General features: G+C 46.2%; 1 protein-coding gene across 8 annotated transcripts in view; it reads left to right on the top strand.

Moving 5' to 3' along the window:
- The window catches only part of MAP7 (microtubule associated protein 7), a 244,015-nt gene that overhangs the window by 140,852 nt on the left and 77,044 nt on the right, over positions 1-26,119 (top strand). For all 8 annotated transcript variants that reach the window (XM_040350497.1, XM_040350494.1, XM_040350501.1 and 5 more), the window contains exon 3: positions 17,109-17,186. In XM_040350497.1, the coding sequence (XP_040206431.1) occupies positions 17,109-17,186 (78 nt within the window). The remainder of the gene's footprint in view (positions 1-17,108; positions 17,187-26,119) is intronic.

Genomic DNA, 26,119 nt, shown 5'->3' with positions numbered 1-26,119 from the left:
ACACACTGGTCTATACAAGATCCTAGAGTTAACAGTGCATGTCAGAGCACAAACCAAGCCATTAACTCCAAGGAATTGTCTGTAGACTTTTGAGACAGGATTGTATTGAGGCACAGATCTAGGGAAGGGTACAGAAAAGTTTCTGCAGCATAGAAGGCCCCAATAAGCACAGTGGTCTCCATCATTCGTAAATGGAAGAAGTTTGGAACCACCAGGACTCTTCCTAGAGTGGGCCACCCGGCCAAGCTGAGCGATTGGGGTAGAAGGGCCTTGGTCAAGAACCCAATGGTCACTCTGACAGAACTCCAGCATTTCTCTGTAGAGAGAGGAGTCCCCTCCAGAACAACCATCTCTGCAGCACTCCACAAATCAGGCCTGTATGGTAGAGTGGCCAGTCAGAAGCCAATCCTCAGTAAAAGGCACATGACAGCCCACCTGAAGGACTTTCAGACCATGAAAAACTAAATTCTGTGGTCTGATGAAACAAAGGTTGAACTGTTTTTGGCCTGAATGGCAAGGGTCATGTCTGGAGGAAACCAGGCACCACGCCTCACCAGGCCAATACCATCCTTAAAGTAAAGCATGGTGGTGGTAGCATCATGCTGTGAGGATGTTTTTCAGCGGCAGGAACTGGAAGACTAGTCAGGATGGAGGGAAAGATAAATGCAGCAGTATACAGAGACATCCTTGATGAAAACGTGCTCCAGAGAGCTCTGGACCTCAGACTGGGGCAAAGGTTCATCTTCCAACAGAACAACGACCCTAAGCACACAGCCAGAGATAACAAAGGAGTGGCTACGGGACAATTCGGTGAATGTCCTCGAGTGGCCCAGCCAGAGCCCAAACTTGAACCCGATTGAACATATGTGGAGAGATCTGAAAATGGCTGTGCACCGACGCTCCCAATCCAACCTGATGGAGCTTGAGAGGTCCTGCAAAGAATAATGGGGGAAACTCCCTAAAAATAGGTGTGCCAAGCTTGTAGCATTATACTCAAAAAGACTTGAGGCTTTACTTGGTGCCAAAGGTGCTTCAACAAAGTATTGAGCAAAGGCTGTGAATACTTATGTACGTGTGTTTTTTTTTTTTTTTTTCGTGTTTTTTTTTTTTTTTTGTGTGTTTTTTTTTTTTTTTCAATAAATTTGCAAAGATTTCAAACAAACTTCTTGCACTTTGTGATAATACGGTATTGTTTGTAAAATTTTGTGTAAAGTACTAAATTTAATCAATTTTGCAATAAGGCTGTAACATAAAAAAACGTGGGAAAAGTGAAGCGCTGTGAACATTCCTAACCCCATATTCCCCTGATAACAGTAGCAACATATTCATATTCAAGCTGATCTGTGAGTACACTCATACACATGCGGATCATATCGGCAGTCTTGGTGGCATACCGGGATCAGTGGGATTGAGTACATTCATACACATGCGGATCATATCGGCAGGCTTGGTGGCATACCGGGATCAGTGGGATTGAGTACATTCATACACATGCGGATCATATCGGCAGGCTTGGTGGCATACCGGGATCAGTGGGATTGAGTACATTCATACACATGCGGATCATATCGGCAGTCTTGGTGGCATACCGGAATCGGTGGGATTGATACTCACTGGACAAATTGTGGATGTATGTATAAATGCTCCCTTTTTAATAGTGTTTGACAGGAATTCATCTGAGGGATCTTCCCACAGGATCCATATTTATATATGAGATTGCACGCACCTATTAGTTACATTTTCAGTAGATGAATCCTATACCTATACCATCCAAACAGCCCTCATGGTCTGACCCCTCGGTACACACATTTACAACCAGGATTATTGTTCCCTTTGATATATATATTGAGGTGGGATCAGCATTGGTGTATACTTCATTCCTCTATAGAGAAGCTCACCATTCAGCGATATCGGTTTAATTGGGTATCTCCTGACCTGGTATTGGCTTACTGTATTCACCCATTGTGGTTTTAAGGTACAGAACCCTAAACTCAGGCTGGTGCAGTAGTTTGGTAATATATTTGCTAGGTATGGATGCAGGAGCTAATTTAAGGGGGACCATCTAGTGGAGGGTGGCACAGTCCTTGGTTCCAGCACCACCTCGGGGGGATCTATTGAGGTCCCACATTTTTGCACTGAAGGGAATATGGGGATTGGGATGTTTTTACAAAGGATTGATTAGTTGGAGGGTTACAGAGGGAAAGGCTTTGTGGGGGATGAAGATTGTTGTGATTCAAAGCTGTTTTTGATGTGATCTTTAATTTTATAATAAAAATACATTTTTGAGGAAATAACCCATGGTGGTGCAGGTTTTTTATTTACTCCTTTGTGTAATACATACAGTACTGTGCAAACGTTTTAGGCAAGTGTGAAAAAATGCTGTAAATTTAAGAATGTTTTCAGAAATAGAAGTGTTAATAGTTTATTTTTTATCAATTAACAAAATGGAAAGTAAATGAACAGAAGAGAAATCTAAATTAAATCAATATTTGGTGTAACTACCTTGTGCTTTCAAACCAGCATCAATTCATCTACATACACGTGTACACAGTTTTTGAAGGAAATTGGCATGTAGGTTGTTCCAAATATATAATTGAGGAGATCTTCTGTGGATGTAGGCTGCCTGAAATCCTTCTGTCTCCATGTAAACACAGACAGACTTGAAGATGTTGAGATCAGGGCTCTGTGGGTGCCAAAACCATTTCTTTCAGGACTCCTTGGTCTTCTTCTTTATACTGAAGATGTTAACCTCTTGCCAACCGACCCACGTATATATACTGCGGGACAGTGGCTCATGTGCATAAAATCAGGTACGTGATTTTGCTCTTCCAGGTCTGTGGCGCGATCCCGCTGTGATTGGACACAGCAGGAGCCAATCAGGGGTCTGCTAGTAGAGGAGACAGAGATCCTGTGTTTCTGCTAAGTAGGAATACTGATCTGTCTTCTCACAGCCAAAGCACCCCCCCCCCACACACACACAGTTAGACAGCACTCCCTAGGAGCACGTGTAACCCTTTGATTGCCTCTAATGTTATCCCCTTTCCTGCCAGTGTCAGTACAGTGACGGTGCATTTTTTTTTAGCACTGATCCACTGTATTGGTGTCACTGGTTCCCAAAAAGTGTCACTAAGTGTCAGGTTTGTCTGCCGCAATGTCGCAGTCCCGCTAAAAATTGCTGATCACCGCCAGTAGTAAAAAAAAATCGGTAAATCTATCCCATAGTTGGTAGACGCCATAACTTTTGCGCAAACCAATCAATATATGCTTATTGGATTTTTTTTTTAAACAAAAATATGTAGTGAAAAACATATTAATCTAAATTTATGAAGAAATTCGATTTTTTTATTTTTTTATAATCCTCTTATTTATTGGATATGTTGTAATATAAAAATATATTATTTGTGTTTTTTTTCAAAATTGTCATTTTTTTTTTGTTAATAGCGCAAAAAAAATAAAAGTGCAGAGGTGATCAAATGCCACCAAACAAAAGCTCAATTTGTGGGGAAAAAGGACATAAAGTTTATTTTGGTACAGCGTTGCATGACCACGCAATTGTCAGTTAAAGTAACGCAGTGCTGCATCACAAAAAATGGCCTGGTCATGAAGGGGTGGGTGGGTAAACCTTCCGGTTGACTCAATGACATTGGCTGTATGTTTGGGGTTATTGTCCTGCTGCAGAATAATTTTGGGTCCAATCACACACATCCCTGATGGTATGGCATGATTGATAAGTATCTCTCTGTATTTCTCAACATTGATGACACCATTGATGCTGACCAAATCTCCAAATCCATTTGCAGAAATGCAGCCCAAAACTTTCAAGGAACTTCCACCGTGCTTCACTGTTGCCTGCAGACACTCATTACTGTGCCACTCTCCAGCCTTTTGGCAAACAAACTGCCTCCTGTGTTTTCATACATAGGACATGTGAACAAGGCTAAGCGACTCAACTATGCACAAAAACATAGAAGAACTTTTTATAAGGCAAAGGGTGGTCACACTTATTTTTTGTTTTGATTTTGATTTCTCTTCTGGTCATTTACTTTCCATTTTGTTACTTGATAAAAATAACCTATAATACTTCAATTTCCGAAAGCTTTATTAATTTACAGCATTTTTTTTCTATACCTGCCTAAAATGTTGGCACATTACTGTATGTATACCTGATTGGCTACAATTAAATTAGTATAGATTCTCTTAGTTTTGCCAGACTTATTGTTGATTATCCAGAGATTGCATAGCAGTGTTGCCAATCGTCCATATTTTTACGGACAGTTCATAAAAACTGTCTTTTTTTCCCCCCTTTCGTAAATGTCCGTAGTTGCGGAAATATGCCAGTAAAAATAGCCAAGATCGGTTTGGCTTGGAACTGCGCATGGAGATTGGAGGCAGGGGGTGATGGTGGCTGCAGTGGCACTGCAGGGGGAGATAGGAGGCAGGGGGTGTTGGTGACACCGCAGAGGGGGATGGTGGCACTGCAGAGGGGGATGGTGGCACTGCAGAGGGTGGGGGATGGAGACGGTTTGTTGGTGGCACCGCAGAGGGGCATGGAGGCAGGGGGCCTGGGGGAGATTGGAGGCAGGGGGCCTGGGGGAGATTGGAGGCAGGGGGAGATTGTGGCACCGAAGAGGGGGCTGAAGGCAGGGGGTGTTGGTGGCAGAGGGGGATGGAGGCAGGGGGTGATGTGACTAAATAATTTGCCCTTATTATTATATCGAAAATAGCAAAAATGATTTTTTTTTTTACCTTAACCACTTAAGCCCCGGATCAAAATGCAGGTAAAGGACCAGGCCCCTTTTTGCGATTCGGGACTGCGTCGCTTTAACTGACAATTGCGCGGTCGTGCGACGTGGCTCCCAAACAAAATTAGCGTCCCTTTTTCCCCACAAATAGAGCTTTCTTTTGGTGGTATTTGCTCACCTCTGCGGTTTTTATTTTTTGTGCTATAAACAAAGATAGAGCGACAATTTTGAAAAAAATTCAATATTTTTTACTTTTTGCTATAATAAATATCCCCCAAAAATATATAAAAACATTGTTTTCCTCAGTTTAGGCCGATACGTATTCTTCTACCTATTTTTGGTAAAAAAAAATGCAATAAGCGTTTATCGGTTGGTTTGCGCAAAATTTATAGCGTTTACAAAATAGGGGATAGTTTTATTGCATTTTTTTTTTTATATTCAAAGAGTTTTATTGAAGAAAAAAATATGCGATACAGACAAGCATAGCAATAAACTTCTGTGAAAAGTTACAAATGTATTGTGACCCGTGCAACTTGTAACGTATAAGTTACTTGTACATTTAAGAATGCATCATAAAACATTGTGAATGGCACACAGGGGTCCAAGTTTAACTCATAGCATAGATGTAGCTTTCATATGAGCCAAACCAGTTCAAACAACTATGATATCTATTATAACTCCATCAGTAGGGGTGATCTCTATTTCACTTAGTATATTAAACAGTCTGAGGTATCACCTTCAAGCTTGTCATCCAGAGTTAGCAGAAATAAGGTAGAGGAAGCCAGGAAAGAAGGTTAAAAGAAATTGAAGCAAAGAAGAAAGAAAGAGGTTGGGAGATGATATTTAGAAGAGGGTCGTCCATCCTGTTCTAACAGGAGGTTCTGATCCCTCTGTCCTAGTGTGACCAAGATCCGGCTCAGCCGAATCCACTCCTCAAGCGATATTGTCGGAGTCTGCTCCTGACATAAGTTTATCATATGCGCTAGAATATTTAAAGACAAGCCAGGTGCGCCATGTGTCATGCAGACTTTCAGCCGTGCCTCTGTCCTGTGCCAACGTGTCCTCCATCTCGTACACGTCATGGACTCTATGAAGCCATTCCCGTATGGTCGGGACTCTGGAAGAGCTCCAGGAAAGTGGGATCAGTGATTTGGCCGCGTTCAATAAGTGTTTAGTCAAAGATTTCTTGTAGCGTGTCAGAGAGAAGGAGGACAGGTGTAGCAAGCAACATGCAGCATCTAGGTCTAGCTTAGTGTCTGTGATTTGTTTAATAATGTCTCTCACCTCTGTCCAGTAGGTGGCGATCATGGGGCAACTCCACCAGATGTGGAGCAGAGTGCCTTTATCATTTTGGCATCTCCAGCAGGCCTCGGATCTCTGTGGATCCCATCTGTGTAACCTTTCCGGTGTATTGTACCAGCGGGTCAGGAGTTTGAAGCTTGTTTCCTGCAATCTAGAACTGATTGAGCATTTGTGTGCCATAATACATGCATACCTCCATCTCTTCTCCGGGATATCCACTCCCAGGTCCTCCGACCATCTCCCCCTGTGTCCATCCGACTCCCCCCCTCCAGCCCGTTGTAGCCAAGAGTACGCCACGGAAGTCATTTTAGCCTGTGGAGAGTGTGAGCGGCATACTGATTCCATCTCGGTCAGTGGTCTTGTTAGGTTCGCAGAGTCCTTAAGTTTGTGTATGTAGCTGCGCAGTTGGAAATATGTCCAGAGCCTCAATCTGGGGAGATTGTTGTCAGTTTTAAGAACCTGCCAGTCTTTGAGCTTATTCCCTTCGAAGCATTCGCCCGCTAGTAGGGGGTCCGACTGAGGAGCTGATCTAAGGGACGCATTGTCCACTCCTGGGGTAAAATCCGGGTTATCAGCTAGTGGTGTGAGAGGGCCCGGTACATCTGAAATGCCCTGTCTTTTAGCTATTGATTGGAATATCTCCAAAGTAGGCCCCGTGATAGGATTTTTACGTAAGGAGGTTGGGTATGCTATCTTTGGTACCCATGGGGAATGTTTAAGGGCCACTGGGCATATCTCTGCTTCCAATCCTACCCAATCTTTCATGGATCCATGACAGTGCCAATCAACTATTCGGGCCAGGTGTGACGCCTGGTAATACATCTTAAAGTCTGGAAAGCTTAGTCCCCCTAATTCCTTAGCTTTCATTAGGCTTGTTAGTTTGATTCTTGGTTTCTTACGATTCCAAAGAAAACGCAGTAGAACTGTGTTTAGGGAGATGAAGAAGCTTCGGGGGACCCTTACAGGGAGTGTGCGTATTAGATAGAGAAATTTAGGTAAAATTACCATTTTGACTATAGATGCCCGCCCTAGCCACGAGAAATTCCCTTGATCCCATTGCTTGAGGTCTGCCTCGCATCCCCTCAGAAGGGGAGGGAAGTTTCTTTCAAATACATTTAAGAGATGGGGTGTAAGCCAGATACCAAGATATTTGAGAGCGTCGGTCACCCACCGAAATGGCGAATTGGCCTTGGCCAAGGCCAACACCTTCTCTGGTAGAGTAACATTGAGGGCCTCTGATTTTGTGTAATTAATTTTTAAATTAGAGATGTAACCATAGTGCGAAAATTCTGCCAATAAGCCGGGGAGTGAGAAGTGTGGGTCTGTCAGGAAAAACAAGAGGTCATCAGCATAAGCTGCGACCTTGTATTCGCAGTCCCCCACCCGGAACCCGCTGACAACAGGGTTGAGTTTGATCGTTCGGATAAAGGGCTCGAGAGATAAAATAAATAATAGGGGCGATAGGGGGCAGCCCTGCCGGGTCCCGTTCGTTATTCGTACTTTTTTGGAGAGAGTACCGTTAATACGGAGTTGAGCCGAAGGATTCTGGTATAGAGCAGCAATCCATGCAAGCATGTGGGGTCCCAGACCCACACGTCTGCATACCGCCAGCATGAAATCCCATGCGACTCGGTCGAAGGCCTTCTCCGCGTCCGTAGACAGGAGAAGGCCCTCGATATTCCTGACTCTCGCCGCGTGCAACAGCAGAAGCGCCTTAGAGGTGTTGTCCTTGGCCTCCCTGCCCTGCACGAAGCCAGCCTGCTCTAGCCCAATAATGCCGGGCAATAACGGGCTCAATCTCGTGGCAAGAATCTTGGCAAATAATTTCACGTCCAAGTTGAGAAGCGAAATGGGGCGATAGCTCGCGCAATCTGCGGGGTCTTTACCTTGTTTTGCCAGCACTGTAATGTGTGCCGAGAGTAGGTCCGGTGTCACGGTTCTGGGGGTAGACAATGAGTTTAGTGCATTCCCAAGGGGCCCTGCCAAAAGGTCAGTGAATGTCTTGTAGTACACTGCCGAGTATCCGTCCGGTCCCGGACTTTTACCCGACTTGAGTTGTGTGATGGCCAGTTTAATCTCTTGGGCCGTTATCGGCTCCTCGAGAAGAGTGGCATCCGAGTCTGGCAAGGTAGGCAGTCCACTCTTAATGAGGTAGTCATTTATAATCTGTGTTCTGTCCCCAGTCATGTCTTGTTGTCTATGTTGTGGTGGTAAGTTGTATAGCTTGGTGTAAAACTCATGGAACCTGTCTGCTATCGCCTCTGCTGTTACCACCAAACTGCCGTCCTCCCCCTTGATGCCTGTTATGTTGTTCACAGAGGAACATTCTCTGAGTGCTCTAGCCAAGAACTTGCCAGCCTTGTTACCCGACTCATAGTAGAGTCTCTTCTTAAAGAAAAGCATGCGTTTGGCCGTGGAGTCAAGTACTTGTTGTAAGTTCTTCCGCGCCTCGAGTAATGAGGCAGCCGAAGAAACAGAGAGGGATTGTTTGTGTGAGGTTTCTAAAGTGGCAATTTTAGTGACTAGTTGTTGGATTACTGCTTCCCTTTCCCTTTTTTTCTTTGCACCCAAGCCCATCAGGATCCCCCGAATGGAGCATTTGTGTGCCTCCCAGACAGATAGCGGGTCGGAACCCTCAGTGATATTGAGTCTGAAAAACTCTTTCAGGCCCTCTGTCACCACAGGAAGAGTCGCAGGGTCAGTCAACAGCGAGGCGTTAAGCCTCCAGGAGGGTTTTTTTCTGGAGGGGTCTGTCAGGTTCATGGTTAGTGATATTGGAGCATGATCTGAGAATGTTTGGGTGCCTGTGCGCTCCGGTTATCATCTCTAGATCGCGTTGTGAAACAAATAGGTAATCTAACCTAGCATATTTAGAGTGCGGAACAGAATAATGTGTATAATCGCGTCCCTCTGGGTTGAGAAAGCGCCAGGAATCAACCAAATGTAGGGACTGTAGAAGGAGCTTAAGACGTTTCAGAACTTTGTACTTGATGCACGATTTCCCATTTGATGTGTCGGCAAGGGGACATAGGGGCACATTAAAGTCCCCCCCCATTATAACACAACCTCTGGCAAACCCACTAAGCTCCTTGATGACCTCTTGGCAGAATGTTATGTGGGCCTTGTTAGGAAAGTACACATTCGCCAAGGTCACCTGTGTAGGCCCATATGAACCCTTAATGAAAATATACCGACCCCCCGGATCGCAAAGTTGCTCTGAAACTTCAAATGGGGCGTCTCTGTGTACCATAATCGCCACCCCTTTCGATTTTGCCTCGCTGTTTGTGGAGTGGAATACTCTAGTGTAGGACGGGCTGGAAAGTTTGGGGATGTGGTGCGTCTTGAAATGAGTTTCTTGTAAGAACACAAAATGTTGCTTACCCTTTTTAAGTTCCCTCAGCAGGGATGTGCGACGTTCAGGTATGTTTAAACCCCTCACATTGTGCGACACCACCAATGGGTGGGTCCCCAGCGATGAGTAGGCCATGATTGGAGCTTCGGACGGAGGAGGAGACGCTCAGAGGGCCGGGCCCGGCCGCTGTGACTGCACGCAGGGAGGAGAGAGACAAAAAGAAGGGCAAGTCAAACAACAACAAAAAAAGGAACAGTGACACTAATGCTGCACACAAATGATCAACCACTATGGCACTGTGATGACTCTTATCTCCCAATAGATTAGCAGAAATTTACTTTATTGCACTAAAGAAAAAAGAGAAGGACAGAAAAGGGGAGGTAGTATGAAAGATAGGAGAGAACAAGAAGTACAGAAAGAAGAAGCTGTGAGTATCTACGGCAGACCTGGGCAAACTACGGCCCAATCGCGAGCAAGGGGGAGTCACATAGACACTCCCCCTTGCTCGCGATTGGACAGATCCGTCCAAGGGGGAGTGTCTATGCGCAGCGGGGAAAACAGCTGTTCAAACGAACGCTGTCTAATGTTCCCCGCCGCGGTGATAACAGTAGGCAGGGCCGGTGTAGCAGTAAGATCGGCATCCCAAGAAAATTGGCATCCCTTGTAGCAACTGAGCATGTGCCGATTTCAGTCCATTGAAATCGAGCGCAGAGCTGCTGCACTACAACACAGCTGAGTCAGATTAACTCTGCACGCGCCGAGAGCTATTGCCGAGGAACACTGCATCAGGATGACCGCGGGGGACACAGGCTTGTATAGGCTACCTACGGGGGGATCAGTCTGTATGTCCAGGGGGGGGGGCAGTCTGTATGTCATGGGGGGGCAGTCTGTATGTCACGGAGGGGGGGGGGGGGGTGCAGCCACTTGTGCCAACACACGCAGCCACTTGTGCCAACACATGCAGCCACTTGTGCCAACACACGCAGCCACTGTGCCACCATAAATTGTCGCCACTGTGCCAATCACACGCAGCCACTGTTCCCAAACACAGCCACTGTGCCAATCACACGCAGCCACTGTGCCAATCACACGCAGCCACTGTGCCAATCACAGCCACTGTGCCAATCACAGCCACTGTGCCAATCACACGCAGCCACTGTGCCCATCACACGCAGCCACTGTGCCCATCACACGCAGCCACTGTGCCAATCACACGCAGCCACTGTGCCAATCACACGCAGCCACTGTGCCAATCACACGCAGCCACTGTGCCAATCACACGCAGCCACTGTGCCAATCACACGCAGCCACTGTGCCCATCACACGCAGCCACTGTTCCCATCAAACACAGCCACTGTGCCAATCACACGCAGCCACTGTGCAATCAATTGTTGCCACTGTTCCCAAACACAGCCACTGTGCCAATCACATGCAGCCACTGTGCCAATCACATGCAGCCACTGTGCCAATCACTCGCAGACACTGTGCCAATCACTCGCAGCCACTGTGCCCATCACACGCAGCCACTGTGCCCATCACACGCAGCCACTGTGCCCATCAAACGCAGCCACTGTGCCCATCAAACGCAGCCACTCTGCCCATCAAACGCAGCCACTCTGCCCATCACACGCAGCCACTGTGCCCATCACACGCAGCCACTGTGCCCATCACACGCAGCCACTGTGCCCATCAAACGCAGCCACTGTGCCATCACACGCAGCCACTGTGCCAACACACGCAGCCACTGTGCCAACACACGCAGTCACTGTGCCATCAATTGTTGCCACTGTGCCCATCACACGCAGCCACTGTGCCATCAATTGTCGCCACTGTGCCCATCAAACGCAACCACTGTGCCATCACATGCAGCCACTGTGTAATCAATTGTGGCTATTGATTAAACAGTGGCTGCCTGTCCCCAGCCTCTGTCCACCTCCTGTGTCATGTCCCCAGCGTCTGTCCCCCTCCTGTGTCATGTCCCCAGCCTCTGTCCCCCTCCTGTGTCATGTCCCCAGCGTCTGTCCCCCTCCTGTGTCATGTCCCCAGCGTCTGTCCCCCTCCTGTGTCATGTCCCCAGCGTCTGTCCCCCTCCTGTGTCATGTCCCCAGCGTCTGTCCCCCTCCTGTGCCATGTCCCCAGCGTATGTCCCCAGCCTCTGTCCCCCTCTTGTGTCATGTCCCCAGCCTCTGTCCCCCTCCTGTGTCATGTCCCCAGCCTCTGTCCCCCTCCTGTGCCATGTCCCCAGCCTCTGTCCCCCTCCTGTGTCATGTCCCCAGCCTCTGTCCCCCTCCTGTGTCATGTCCCCAGCCTCTGTCCCCCTCCTGTGCCATGTCCCCAGCCTCTGTCCCCCTCCTGTGTCATGTCCCCAGCCTCTGTCCCCCTCTTGTGTCATGTCCCCAGCCTCTGTCCCCCTCCTGTGCCACGTCCCCAGCCTCTGTCCCCCTCCTGTGCCACGTCCCCAGCCTCTGTCCCCCTCCTGTGTCATGTCCCCAGCCTCTGTCCCCCTCCTGTGCCATGTCCCCAGCCTCTGTCCCCCTCCTGTGCCATGTCCCCAGCCTCTGTCCCCCTCCTGTGCCATGTCTATAACAAGTACTCGTACCAGTTTTCCAACAATGATATTTACTGCTTTTTATAAAGAAATACAATTGATTTTATGCAGTATTGAGTTTAGCCTTTTGGCCCGGCCCTCCAAAATATTTTTAGTTTCTCATGTGGCCCCATCGAAAAAATAATTGCCCACCCCTGATCTACGGTGTATCTCCACCAGGGACAAAGATGAACACTATCCCTGGATGGAGAAGACCACCTATGTAGTAAGGTGCAACTAGTGACCCAGCCGGGTCACCAGAAGCCTTGTGGGGCAGAAGGGAGGCAGCGACAACAAATGTCAACGCCGAACCAGCTGCCAAACAGTTATGAACGAGTAAAATTCAACCAAATGATTACACACACAGCCCTATTAAGTAGGGCTCAATCTATCGTAGTGCGTACTAAGAATACCCAGCCCATCTCCATGTGCTCATGGTGAAATCACCACGGGACATGGGGTATGGACACGTACTTCAGTTTAAGGCTAACTACCGCAATAAACATATATACACTTGCAGGAGCGTGCAGATGATCAGTTTCCCCCCTCTCGGGTGCCCCCCCACCCCCGCCAGGTCCCCACAACAGCCAAGGAAATGACCTCCAGGATCAGCAAACTAAAAGTACCAAGGTGCTTCCGCATCAATGGGGCCCAAGGCAACTTCCCATTATCAGGTGGAAGCCGCGGCCAAATCATCCCAACAATGTCCCGCGGCCACAGGTTGCCGCCGCCGTGTCCCTGCAACAGCTCTCCCATTATGACTAGATAATGCCCCGCTGGGTGTTATAACCTTACGTGCAAACTACATACAATCCAGTGCCTGGGTCACACATCTGAGTGTATGCCATACAAAGAGCCACGTCCAGGGCAGGGCATAATGCAAAATATAATGTTGCGTCCCCCAGGAGAATCACTCTAACAACCGTGCATGTAGGGAGCAGAACCTTTTATCTCGCCCAACCTCAGCGTGTGAAAGGGAGATAAAGCAGGGTTGTGAGGGGGCCTGGTTCAAAGTCAGCTAAGGAGCAGGTCGGCAGCAGCATTCAACAACAGAGCCGACCCGGGGAGGAGGGGGGAAGGAGCACCGGAAAAATCCAGGAAGGGCCTCAAGGGTGAACCGCAAGTGCGGCTCAGGGAATCATCACATTACCATACACCAACTCAGATCATGTTCAGCTCCCTCGGACCTTCTGCTTGCCTTCTCGGGGTGCCGGTCTTTGATCCACCGCCTCTGCCATGTTTAGCTCTCTTTGTCAGCCGTGTATCTGGGGTGGAGAGGGGCGAATCCGGAGGGCTCCGTTCTGGTAGAGGGTGTAGGAATTCCGCATACCATTCTGGCAACTCGACCAAGTCCAGACCTAGGGCGTTGCAGAACTCCGGTAAATCAGCGGGCGTGCGGAGCATGTGTTGGTGTCCATTAAAGGTGACCACTAGCGCGAAGGGGAAGCGCCAAGTATAACGCATGTCTTTCTCTCTCAGTTTGTCCAGTAGGGGGCGCAGAGCTCTTCTGTTCCTCAGAGTTATGGGAGATAGATCCTGGAACAGTAAAATGGTCGCTCCATTATAAACTATGTGGTCATTCCTCCTAGCTCTGTGCATAATCTCCTCTTTCAGGCTGAAACTTTCCATACAGCAGATAATGTCTCTCGGGGGGGCCCCGTCAGGTCCTCTGGGTCTGAGAGCTCTGTGGGCACGGACAAAGCCGATCGGTGCGTCCTCTTGTCTCTCTAGTAGGCTGTTAAATACGCTGCTCAATGTCGTTGCTATCTGGTCTGCGTCCACGGATTCCGGGATCCCCCTGACCCGCACATTACACCTCCTTCCTCTATTATCGAGGTCTTCGATGTGTCTGTTCATTTCAATAAAGTGTTGTGCGTGCACCAAGGTTGCCTTCTCTACCCGCAGTATAGCCTTGTCTCTGCGCTTCCCTTGAGACTCTGCCGCGGCCATCTTCTCATTAAGTACTAACATGCTAGTCTTAAGGTCCGTTATGGCGGCTGAGAACGTGGCCTTTATGTCCGCAGCGATCATGGACATGTCAGCGAACGTTAAGGGTTGGTCCGATGCTGACTTGCCCCGCGCCAGGCTTTCAGGGGCTGATTGTGAATCATCACTGTAGTCCTCGTCGTGGCTGGTCGGCGCCATCTTGGGCCTAGTTGCAGCGCCGCGTCCTGCGGTCCTGGGTTTGAAAAGTTCCGCTATGTTCTGGGCGGAATAGGACACCGAGGCACGTCTCGGGCGAGATCGCGGTGTGAAGCAGGTCTTTTTGCCAGGCATTGGGATGCTTTGTGCCGGGTATTCAGCTAGATAGGGCTGTGTGTGTGGAGGAGCTCGCTCAATGTGCTGCCATCTCCGTCGCCTGCCAAGCCACGCCCCCTCAGTTTTATTGCATTTTTATAAAAAAAAAAATTTTTTACTACTAATGGCGGCGATCAGCGATTTTTTTTTTCCCAACTGCGACATTATGGCGGACAGTTCACACAATTTTGACACATTTTTGGGACCTTTGTCATTTTCACAGCAAAAAATGCATTTAAAATGCATTCTTTATTGTGGAAATGACAGTTGCAGTTTGGGAGTTAACCACAGGGGGCGCTGAAGGGGTTATGTTTCACCTAGTGTGTGTTTACAACAGTAGGGGGGTGTGGCTGTAGGAGTGACGTCATCGATTGTGTCTCCCTATAAAGGGGATGACGCGATCGATGCAGCCGCCACAGTGAAGCACGGGGAAGGCGTGTTTACACGCGGCTCTCCCCGTTCTTCAGTTCCGGGGACCGATCGCGGGACCCCAGCGGCGATCAGGTCCGCGGGTCTCACGGTCCCGGAGCTTCGGACCAGGGCCCGCGACCGGGCAGATGTACAGGACGTGCCGGTACGTCCATCTGCCCAGCCGTGCCATTCTGCCGACGTATATTGTCGTGCGGCGGTCGTTAAGTGGTTAATATCTACCTTAAATCACATTGCTGTTTGCCTAGCGTACTTGTTTGTAGCCTAAATACTGAAATGTGCACCTAAAAAATGTAATTTAGAAACTTTTGTGAAATGCCAGTAAAAACGTGGCTGTGCCAGTAAATTTCGGGTGTCGTGCCAGTATATTTCAATCTGGTAGGTTGACAACACTGTTGCATAGTCAGATTGTAACATGTAAGTTGAGCCTAAGGGCCCGTACGCACGATATGAAAATCGGATGGAAAAATTTGTACGACGAGATGTCTGCCGATTTTCGGATTGGTTAGTACGGTGCTTTCGACAGCAGATTACGCTTTTTCGTCAGACAAAAGCTGGATGTGCAGACTATAAGCCCAGGTTCACACTGGATACGATTTCCTTCGATTTGAGATGTGATTTCACATGTGAAATCGCATCTCAAATCGACGGCATTTGCCGCCAATTGTCGGCAATGACACTGTCCTAATCGGTGCGACGCCGCATCTGCGGCGCTGCACCGATTTCAAAAAGTAGTTCCTGTACTATTTTTTGCGATTTCGGGCCGCGATTTACATAGACATCTGTGCAGAAACCTGCACAGATGTCTCTTAAATCGCGGCCGAAATCGGGACTGCCGGCGGGAGTGAAATCGTGCGAGTTCAGCTGAACTAGCACGGCTTTACTCCCGCAGCCCAGTGTGAACCAGGGCTAAAACTTTTGTCGGATGTGAACTCAAGTCCGCATAACTCCGCATGCTCTGAAATGAAAGAATACATATAAAACTATTCAACACATTACGTCACTTCTGACGTTGTATTCTGTCATATGAAAATTTCCGTATTGTAAGTAACCTCTTCACTTTCGACCTGAGACTAGCATGCCACGAAAAACGGACGTTCGGTCGTCCGAAAATCAAAGCGTGTGTACGAGCCTTTGGACTGCAAAAAAGTTTTTGTTTGGAGTTCCACTTTATATTTGCCCATGTTTGTATAGATCTCCCAGTGTTGTAACTTTTTCTTTCTGATATGTTTACAGTGACAGGATAGGTAATGTCCCTCAAGGATATATCATCATAAAATGTTGGGCAATCTGTATATGTTCTGTGCAGAACATATTAAAGCGGAGTTCCGGCCACAATTTCACTTTTTAAATATAAATACCCCTGTAATACACAAGCTTAATGTATTCTAGTAAAGTTAGTCTGTAAACTAAGGTCTGTTTTGTTAGGTTGTTACAGCATTTAGACACTTTATAAAATAGAAATTGACTGGGGCCATCTTAAGTGTGGGCATCATGAAGCCAGACTGTATGACTTCCTGGATTTCAGCCTTGCAGATCTCGCACATGCTCAGTGCTGCACAAGCAGTGTCAGATCAGGTTTCAGCACCTGTACTGTCCAAGTCACATGATTCTTTGAGACTGGGGAGTGCACAGACTCCTGGAAAGTTACACCCACTACATTCCCAGGAGTCTGTGCGGTGTAGGTTAGGAAGCATTAAGCACCTAGGTGCAGGAAGTGGGAAGATTAACTATTCTGCCTAGCAACAACACTTTGAAGGCATCTAAAAAAAAAAAAAAATTCTTAAAGGACTAATGACATATTTTTTTAAAACTACTGATGTAATGTTATATTTATGGGTGGAACTCCACTTTAATGAACAAGACTGGTCTGTGACTGGCCACCTACCATAATTTGCCAAAAGTTGTAGAAGACTTGCCATTGTTTTCTGTTACGTACATTCAGTTGGGAGAAAATGTTTGTGAATTTGTGATTTTGCCATGAATGACTCAAGAAAGGGAACAGATCATCACCTATTTAAAAATAAGCAAGTACTGTTTAGCTAGCCATGCATATAGCATTTACCTTGGCTAACATTTGATAGGTAGAAACATTAACATAATAAAACAATTTGATATGAAAAATAAAGGTTGACACTGTGTATACTTTTCTAAAACTATATAATAAAATATGTGTTCAACTTGAATTGGCTGAATATTGTATATCTAGAGATCACGAGCCTTACAAAAGGATGCTAGACATAGATCACTATGTAAAAAGCTGTATGTGCAGAAATGTTTACTTTTCCAAGGGTAGAGGCCATTGGCTGAAATCATATGCACTTCAGCTGCAGGTTCTATGCGCTATAACTTGGCAGAAGTTGGCTGACAGATATTTGCATTTTCATGCTTTTTCCAGAACCTCATCTTGTCTTGAAGGTCGATGAGAGACAAAGACTTGCCCGAGAGCGTCGAGAGGTACAGGAGAAAGTCATGGGTATGTTTTTTTTTGCATGAATTTCTTTCTTCAGAACAGGCTTCATACTGCAACATTGTTTATTGAAGTTGTATTTTTATATACCATATCTCATGAAATCATCAAAATATGTAAGTGGCAAAATATGCTGTGAAGATGTTGGTGGTATCCTTAAAGTTGAACTAATAATAGCCAAACTGTCCACAGGTCATTGGTGTATTAGAAGTAAAAAAATGTTTTGTTCAAGCAGGTTGTCCTTGAAGTCTCCTGCTGTCCAGTCTGCCCAGCAGTTAGACCCCATTCACACCTGAGCGTTTTGTCGCCTGAAGCGCGACGCTCCAAAACGCTAGAGGGGAAAAAATACATTATTCTCAATGGAGATGGTTCACATATCCACTCCAAAACGCCTGACGCCGAACGCCTGAAGCTCAAACAAGTTCCGGACCCTTTTTTGACGCGCGAATCGGGCGGTTTGGGCGTTTGTATTTCCCATAGAAAGTAATGGAAACGCTCGATTCAAGCGACTAGCGTGACAACGAGCATTTGCTACGGGCGTTTTGTCGCTTTAATCAATAAAACATTTCACCCAGGCAGAAGATAAATAAAATCTACCAACATAGCAACAAGTGATGAAAAGCTGATACTTTATCCTATTGGCTAAAATAAAAAACGTCTAAGTACAAAAACGTTGGACGGCGCTGTATGCAAACGTGCAAATACGCATGAATACGTGCGACAAAACGCCCGAAAAAACGCCCGAAAAACGACCAAACAAGCTACGCTAAGGTGTGAATGCAGCCTTAAGACCATACCCTCCCCTTTAAATGCCCTCAGAGGTCTATTAATTCTGCAGCATCTCAGGGCATGGTACCATCCTGTGCCATGCAAGCATCATAAAAAAAACAACTGTCCTACTATTCTTTAAAATTGTTGTCTGTAGCCAGTCTGCTTAGATTGCCCATTGTGACACAATGTGGTATTTCCTAAAGAAGCCTTGTAGGAAAGCGATGGCCAAGGTGTAGAGGCAGGCGGATGATGTCACAATCTCTACCACAGCCATTTCTAGAGCACCTTGTATTCATTGCTAAAAATACATTTCTGAATGGCTGAGGTGCCGTATGACCAACTGTTTATTTCCAGTTGCAGAAGAAAAGTGTTTAGTACATGTGCAGGAAGACAGCACAGCTTACTGTATGCAGCAACATGGAGTTCCTCTTTAATGGTGTATTAACCACTTACCGCCCGGACCATATTGCTGCCCAAAGACCAGAGTACTTTTTGCGATTCGGGACTGCGTCGCTTTAACAGACAATTGCGCGGTCGTGCGACGTGGCTCCCAAACAAAATTGGCGTCCTTTTTTTCCCACAAATAGAGCTTTCTTTTGGTGGTATTTGATCACCTCTGCGGTTTTTTAGTTTTTGCGCTATAAACAAAAATAGAGAGACAATTTTGAAAAAATTTAATATTTTTTACATTTTGCTATAATAAATATCCCCCAAAAATATATAAAAAAACTTTTTTTTTTCCTCAGTTTAGGCCGATACGTTTTCTTCTACATATTTTTCTTAAAAAAAAAATCGCAATAAGCGTTTATTGATTGGTTTGCGCAAAAGTTATAGCGTTTACAAAATAGGGGGTATTTTTATGTCATTTTTATTATATATTTTTTTACTAGTAATGGCGGCGATCAGCGATTTTTTTTTTTCGGTATTGCGACATTATGGCGGACACTTCGGACACTTTTGACACCTTTTTGGGACCATTGGCATTTTTATAGCGATCAGTGCTATAAAAATGCATTGGATTACTATAAAAATGCCACTGGCAGTGAAGGGGTTAACACTAGGGGGCGGGGAAGGGGTTAAGTATGCCTGGGTGTGTTCTTACTGTGGGGCGGGGGGGTGGCCTCACTAGGGGAAACACTGATCTTCGGTTCATACATTGTATGAACAGAAAATCAGCATTTCCCCTGCTGACAGGACCGGGAGCTGTGTGTTTACACACACAGCTCCCGGTCCCCGCTCTGTACCGAGCGATCGCGTGTGCCCGGCGGCGATCGCGCCCGCCGGGCACACGCACGGGAATCGGGGACGAGCGGGGGGCGCGCGCGGACGCGCCTCCCGCGGCTCGCGTGTGCCCCTAGTGGCGGCTGGGAGAGAGGACGTCATACTACGTGCTCTCACCCAGCCGAGCCAACTTGCCGACGTATAACGGCGGTGGGCGGTCGGCAAGTGGTTAATGATTACATAGCTACTTTAATTTGTGCTTTTAAAGCTGCCTGGAGTTCAGGCCTCATGCACACAACTGTTCATGTTTTTGTGTTTTTTTTTTTTTTCTTTTGTCCTAGAACTCCCATCTACAGTGCCTTGAAAAAGTAAATTTTGTCATGTTACAACCAAAAACATAAATGTATTTTATGTGAAAGACCAACACAAAGTGGTACATAATTGTGAAGTGGAAGGAAAATGATAAACGTTTTTTACAAATATGTGAAAAATACGGCATGCATTTGTACTCCTGAGTCAATACTTTATAGAACCACCTTTCTCTGCAATTACAGATGCAAGTCTTTTTGGGGATGTCTCTACCAGCTGTGCACATCTAGAGTCACATTTTTGCCCATTCTTCTTTGCAAAATAGCTCAAGCTCTGTCAGATTGAATTGGGAGCGTCTGTGAACAGCAATTTTCAATTCTTACCACTGGTTCTCGATTGGATTTAGGTTTGGACTTTGGTCCATTTTAACACATGAATATGCTTTGATCTAAATCATTCCATTGTAGCCCTGGCTGTATGTTTAGGGCCGTTGTCCTGCTGGAAGGTGACCTCCGCCCCAGTCAAGTCTTTTGCAGATTCAAACGGGTTTTCTTCAAAGATTGCCCTGTATTTGTCTCCATCCGTCTTCCCATCAACTCTGACCAGCTTCCATGTCCCTGCTGAAGAAAAGCATCCCTACAAAAAGATGCTGCCATCACCATGTTTCACGGTGGGGATGGTGTGTTCAGGGTGATGTGCAGTGTAAGTTGTCCGCCACACATAGTGTTTTGCTTTTAAAAGTTACATTTAAAAGTTAAATTTTGGCGTCATCTGACCAGAGCACCTTCTTCCACATATTTGCTGTGTCCCCCACATGGCTTCTCGCAAACTACAAACAGGACTTCTTATGGCTTTCTTTCAACAATGGCTTTCTTCTTGCCACTCTTCCATAAGGGCCAGATTTGTGGAGTGCACGACTAATCGTCCTGTAGACAGATTCTCCCACCTGAGCTGTCCATCTCTGAAGCTCCTCCAGAGTTACCATGAGCCTATTGGCTGCTTCTCTAAATAATGCTGTCCTTGCCCGGCCTGTCAGTTTAGGTGGATGGCCATGTCTTGATAGGTTTGAAGTTGTGCCATATTCTCGATTTTGGAATGATGAATTAAACAGTGCTCTGTGAGATTGTTTACTGCTTTAACTTCTCCACAACTTTATCCCTGGCCTGTCTGGTGTGTTCCTTGGCCTTCGTGATGCTATTTGTTCACTAAGGTTCTCTAACAAACCTCTGAGGGCTTCACAGAACAGCTGTATTAATACTGAGATGATTAAATTACACACAGGTGGACTTTATTTAGTAATTAGATGACTTCTAAAGGCAATTGGTTCCACTAGATTTTAGTTGGGGATATTTAGATAGATATTTGTAAAACATTTTGAAAACCATTTATCATTTTCCTTCCACTTCCCAATTATGTGCCACTTTGTGTTGGTCTATTAAATAATATCCCAATTAAACAAATTTAAATTTTTGGTTGTAACATGACAAAATGTGGAACGTCAAGGGGGTATGAATACTTTTTCAAGGCACTGTATGTTATCATATGTGTCCACGCACAAACGGACGTTTACAGCAGTTTAGTAGAAGGGAGTTGAGAGGATGTTTTCTGAATACCCTAAAATCACATTCAGGAGAGCAAATTTTGACTATGAAAAACACTGACCGCTAGGCTTTAGATGCTTTAGACGCGTTCAGCATTTCGAATTTTATATTTTATTCATTTTGATTGCCAGATTAAAATAAAATTCTGGCCAATGAAATAAATGCCCAAGCATCAAACTCTGCTAAACTCTCCTAAACTGGTTTGAAAAAAAGATTAGGCGAGTTTTTAACGCGGATTTTCTCCTGTTAGGAGAAGCACCGTTTGTAATTAACTAGTATGCAGGAGGACTTGGTATTAGTTCCAGAAGTTGAGTACTGTATGTCCAAGCCACCTCATACAGGAATGTATTCTTGGATGTTTTCTATCTTATTTAAACCTGTTATTTTTTATGTTTTGGACACATGATTCATTTAGTGGAAGGGGGAGGACCATGAAAATTTAGCCCCAGATTCTCGTAGAATCGCCCATCTTTAGGCGGGCGTAGCGCATCTGAGATGCACTACGCCGCAACTTAGAGCGGCATGTTCCGTATTCTCAAAGAACTTGCGCTTTAAGTTACGCCGGCGTAGTGTAACTGGGCTGGCGTAAGCCCGCCTAATTCAAATGTGGAAGTGGTGGGTGTGTTTTATGGAAATTAATCGTGACCCCAGGTAAATGACGCTTTGTTAGAACGGCGCATGCTCAGTATCACGTTGAATTTTCTAAATAAATTGCGCCCGCTCAATGCCTAGTCAACGTGAACGTAACTTGCGTCCAGCCCCATTGACGGACGACTTGCGCAAACGATGTAAAGCGTGAAAAATTTGACTCTGTTCCGACGTCCATACCTAACATTGGTACGCCTCATCTACGCCTCATAGAGCAGGGGTAACTTTACGCCCAAAAAAGCCTAACGTAAACGACGTAAAAAAAAGCGCCGGTCGCACGTACGTTTTGAGAATCGGCGTATCTAGCTCATTACCATATTCAACACGGAAATCGACGGAAGCGCCACCTAGCGGCCAGCGTAAATATGCAACTTAGATACGACAGCGTAAGAGACTTACGCCGGTCGGATCTAAGACAAATCTATGCGTAACTGATTCTAAGAATCGGGCGCATAGATACGACGCCTCAAACTCAGAGTTACGACGGTGTATCTGGAGATACGCCGGCGTAACTCCTACGAGAATCTGGGCACAGCAGAGGATACAGTCACTTTAATTACTCCTTTTTTTTTTTTGCAGCTGCTTTAAGGTGATTGGACACTGGGGAAAAAAAAAGGTAGACTGCAGGTACTTTCCCCTGTATAACCCCTCCCACTCCCAGCTAGCCTCAGCTGTCCGCAGCTCTTGTTCAAGGGGCCATTACCTTTGTTCCACTAGGAGAGTGCTTTCAAGGGCTCTACTTAAACCTTTTCATAATTCCCAAACCAAATGTAGGAGTTCTGTATCTGAAGGCTCTCATCTTATTCCTATGGGTCCAAAAGTTTTAAATCGAAAATGACAGGTCGGTCATTGCTTCTCTCCTTTCTGAGGGATTTTGTGGCCTCAATAGACATCTGGGATGCCTATTTGCACATTTTTCTGTGATCACTATCTGCCCATCTTTCTGTCAGCACTACCTGGGTTTTGGGTTTTGCAGTGGGTGCTCAACATTACCAGTTTGTTGCCCTTTTCTTAGGCTTGCCTTCAACAAGGTGCGTTCCCTGGTTCTGGCTCTGCTTCATTCCCAGGGGATTCATATTTTGGGAGTACCTGGACGATCACCTGTTTTTGGACCAGTCCTCCCTGTTGGCCAACATCCAACAGGTGGTAGAGATTCTGCAGTGCTTTAATTGGATCCTAAATCAAGTCATCACTGGACCCATATCATAGATTGGGATAACTGGCTCTGATGATTGGCATTGCCCTGTACAGAACCTTCTGCCTGAGGAAAAACTTCTATACCTTCATTCTCATGCCAGGGCCCTCCAGGCCGAGAAGGAACCCTCAATTCATGTTGGCTGCATGACTGGACTTAGTCCTTGGACTGCCTCATGCAGATGCAGATTCCAACACGCTAGGGAAAGTATGCTGTTGGTGGTTAACCACCAACAGCATACTTTCCCTAGCATGTTGGAATTCCAGCATTGCACTGGATTTAGGGAAACCTTTTCCTCTGGAGTTTTGGAAGGTCTTCGCAAAAGATGCTAGCCAATTGGGCTAGGGCGCAATTCTGACCTCAACTCCCTTTGACACTGGTGAGGGATGCTGGATGTTGATCCTTGCGATATACACAATTTTTTTTACACTGTTGAGCCAGCTAGATGACCAATGTTGTTCCTAATTAAAGCGGAGGTCCGCCATACAAAAAATATTAAAAGCCAGCAGCTACAAATACTGCAGCTGCTGACTTTTAATATTAGGACACTTACCTGTCCTGGAGTCCAGCGCCGTCGGCAGCAGAAGACGAGCAATCGCTCATCACTCTGTTGCCCCCACCGCCATCCTCGGTGAGGGAACCAGGTAGTGAAGCATTGCGGCTTCACTGCCCGGTTCCCTACGGCGCAAATGCGTGAGTCACGCTGCGCCGTACTCACTGGTCCCCGCTGTGTTCTGTGAGACGAGTGTTTCCCAGAACACAACGGGGGGGGGGGGGCGACGGGATCTGACCCGCAGACTGTGTGGCCGGAAGTGGGTGCAAATACCGGTCTTTAGACAGGTATCTGCTCCCCCCCTCCCCCTGAAAGGTGCCAAATGTGACACCGGAGGGGAGGAGGGTTCCGATGAGCGGAAGGTCCACTTTTAGGTGGAGCTCCGCTTTAAGCAGTTACCTTTCCAGTTCAGTAATTTAGCAAAATTTGTTACCTCTTTCTCCAATCTCCTCACTGGATAAATGAATCAGCATCATCGCCTCTGTCCAGTGAGATGACCCAGCAAGCATTGGTGCCAACCCTGGAAGTAACAGGGGTTTCTAACTAACTCCAAAATGTGTCCTAAATCGAGATGCCATCAAAATGTGAACACTGTGCACACTGTAGAATCCTCCCAACTGCTTCTGAAAAACCTACAGACTTGTGTCCCCTTTTTTAGCTGTTGGTAAATTTTGTGAGTTTTAGGAGAGCAGTTTTTGACTCACTCTTTTTGAACCTAAGGCCCCATGCACACGAGACGCTGCTAAACTCGAGTTCAGAGGCATTTGGGCATTTTTTTCAACTGCCCCTGAACACATTTAATGTTATCCTATGTGTCCATGCACACGATCACGTTTTTTGGCGTTTCAAAGCAGTTGGGTTTAGGGCCGTTTTTCCAAACCCAAAATGTTGGGTTCAGAAGCTTTCAGCTTTTGCTTTTTAGACGCAAATCGCGGCAAAACGGCGCAAATCACGGACAAACGCTGAGCAATTCGCGGCAAAAACGGGCGTTTTAAATGCCGGTTTTTGCCTTTGAAAAGCTGAGATTAGAGGCGTTTGTAATAGCATCTCGTGTGCATGGGGCCTTACCCTTCCGTTTACTCTTTTCTACTTTCCATCCATCTTTTTGGCCTGATAAAAAGATCATTAGAAAAGTATTATTAAAGTCAAAGTCGTTGTAAACAAACCTCAGACATGAAAAATGAACAAAGCATATCCTTTTATAGTGTGTACTTATTTATTTATTACAGGTACTTATATAGCACGGTCAATTTTATGCAGTGCTTTACATATATATTATACATTTACATCAGTCCCTGCACAGAGCCTCTGACAGCCTCAGCACTCCAATCCAAGCCTCCAATCAACTCTCCTCACTGAGCTCTGCAGAGTGTAATTTCAACTCCCACATACAATTTGTAGGGCGAAAAAAATGCATAAATTAGCCAGGTTAGCCAGAAACTTTTCTACATTGGTTCTTCCATAGTCCATGTTACTGGAACATATTTATAGACGTGTTGTCTGCATTCATTCGTTGTGCTAAAAATGTTTTAGTTTTTTTTTTCATCAGCTGTTGTATCTTCATTTTCTCATACAATGTATTTTAAGCTTCATTAGGAAGGGCTCACTTCTGTTGTGTCTGTACATGTAATTTTTAGGCCTCATGCACACTGGACGTTTTTTGGCTGTTTTTGGCAGTAGATGTTTTTCTACAGTCAATAAAACTCTCCATCATGTTATCCTATGTGTCCATGCACACATAGGCCCGGATTCACAAAGCACTTACGCCGACATATCTCGAGATACGCTGCGTAAGTGCAAATATGCGCCGTCGTATCTATGCGCCGTGCCCACAAACTGAGATGAGCCTGAAAATGGGCTTCATCCGACCGACGTACCTTTCCTACGCTGGCGTAGAGTGGGCGCATATTTAAGCTGGACGTATTTGGCGCTCCCATTGATTTTCTATTCACATATGCAAATGAGGGAGATACGCCGATTCACGAACGTATGTCCGTCCGACGCAGTGCGCGTAAAGTCATATGTCCGGCGTAAAGTTATGCCCCATTAAGCAGATGTAAGTCAGCAGCATCCATGCAAATGGCTGCACCAGGGAACACAAGCCGACGTATTTTACGTAGTTTACGTAGGACGTGAATATGACTAGGTGTAGGTTACGTTCACGCTGTAGGCAGTGATCCGGCGTATCTTAAGGAGTAGTTCTGACGTGATTCTGAGCATGCGCACTGGGAAGCATCCACGGGACGGTGCATGCGCCTTTCATTCTACGTATCTGTCTGAGACTCAGCCTATCATTTGCATGGGGTCACGCCTCATTTGCATGACTCACGCCCACTTCCACATACGCCGGCTTACGCCTAGGAAACCCAGCGCAGATTTGGCAGCACTGGCTTTGTGAATCCAGTGCTTGCCTCTCTGCGCTACGTCGGCGTAGCGTAAAGGAGATACGCTCCGGCGACATAAATATACGCCGATGTATGTGAATCCGGGCCATAGGCTGTTATCAGTAATTTTGGGCAGTAGTGTTTTTGAGCACGAAAAAAAAAAAAAAAACCTAGTGGGTTCTGAGAGACGTTTTTCAGCTGTAAAAATGCTCTAACGCTAATAAACACTCAAAAACTTCACTCACCACTGTTTTTTA

Source organism: Rana temporaria, chromosome 4 (assembly GCF_905171775.1).
Source record: "Rana temporaria chromosome 4, aRanTem1.1, whole genome shotgun sequence".
Taxonomy (NCBI): Eukaryota; Metazoa; Chordata; class Amphibia; order Anura; family Ranidae; genus Rana; species Rana temporaria.
Note: the sequence above shows the minus strand (reverse complement) of the source record. Positions and strands in the feature narration are given on the sequence as shown.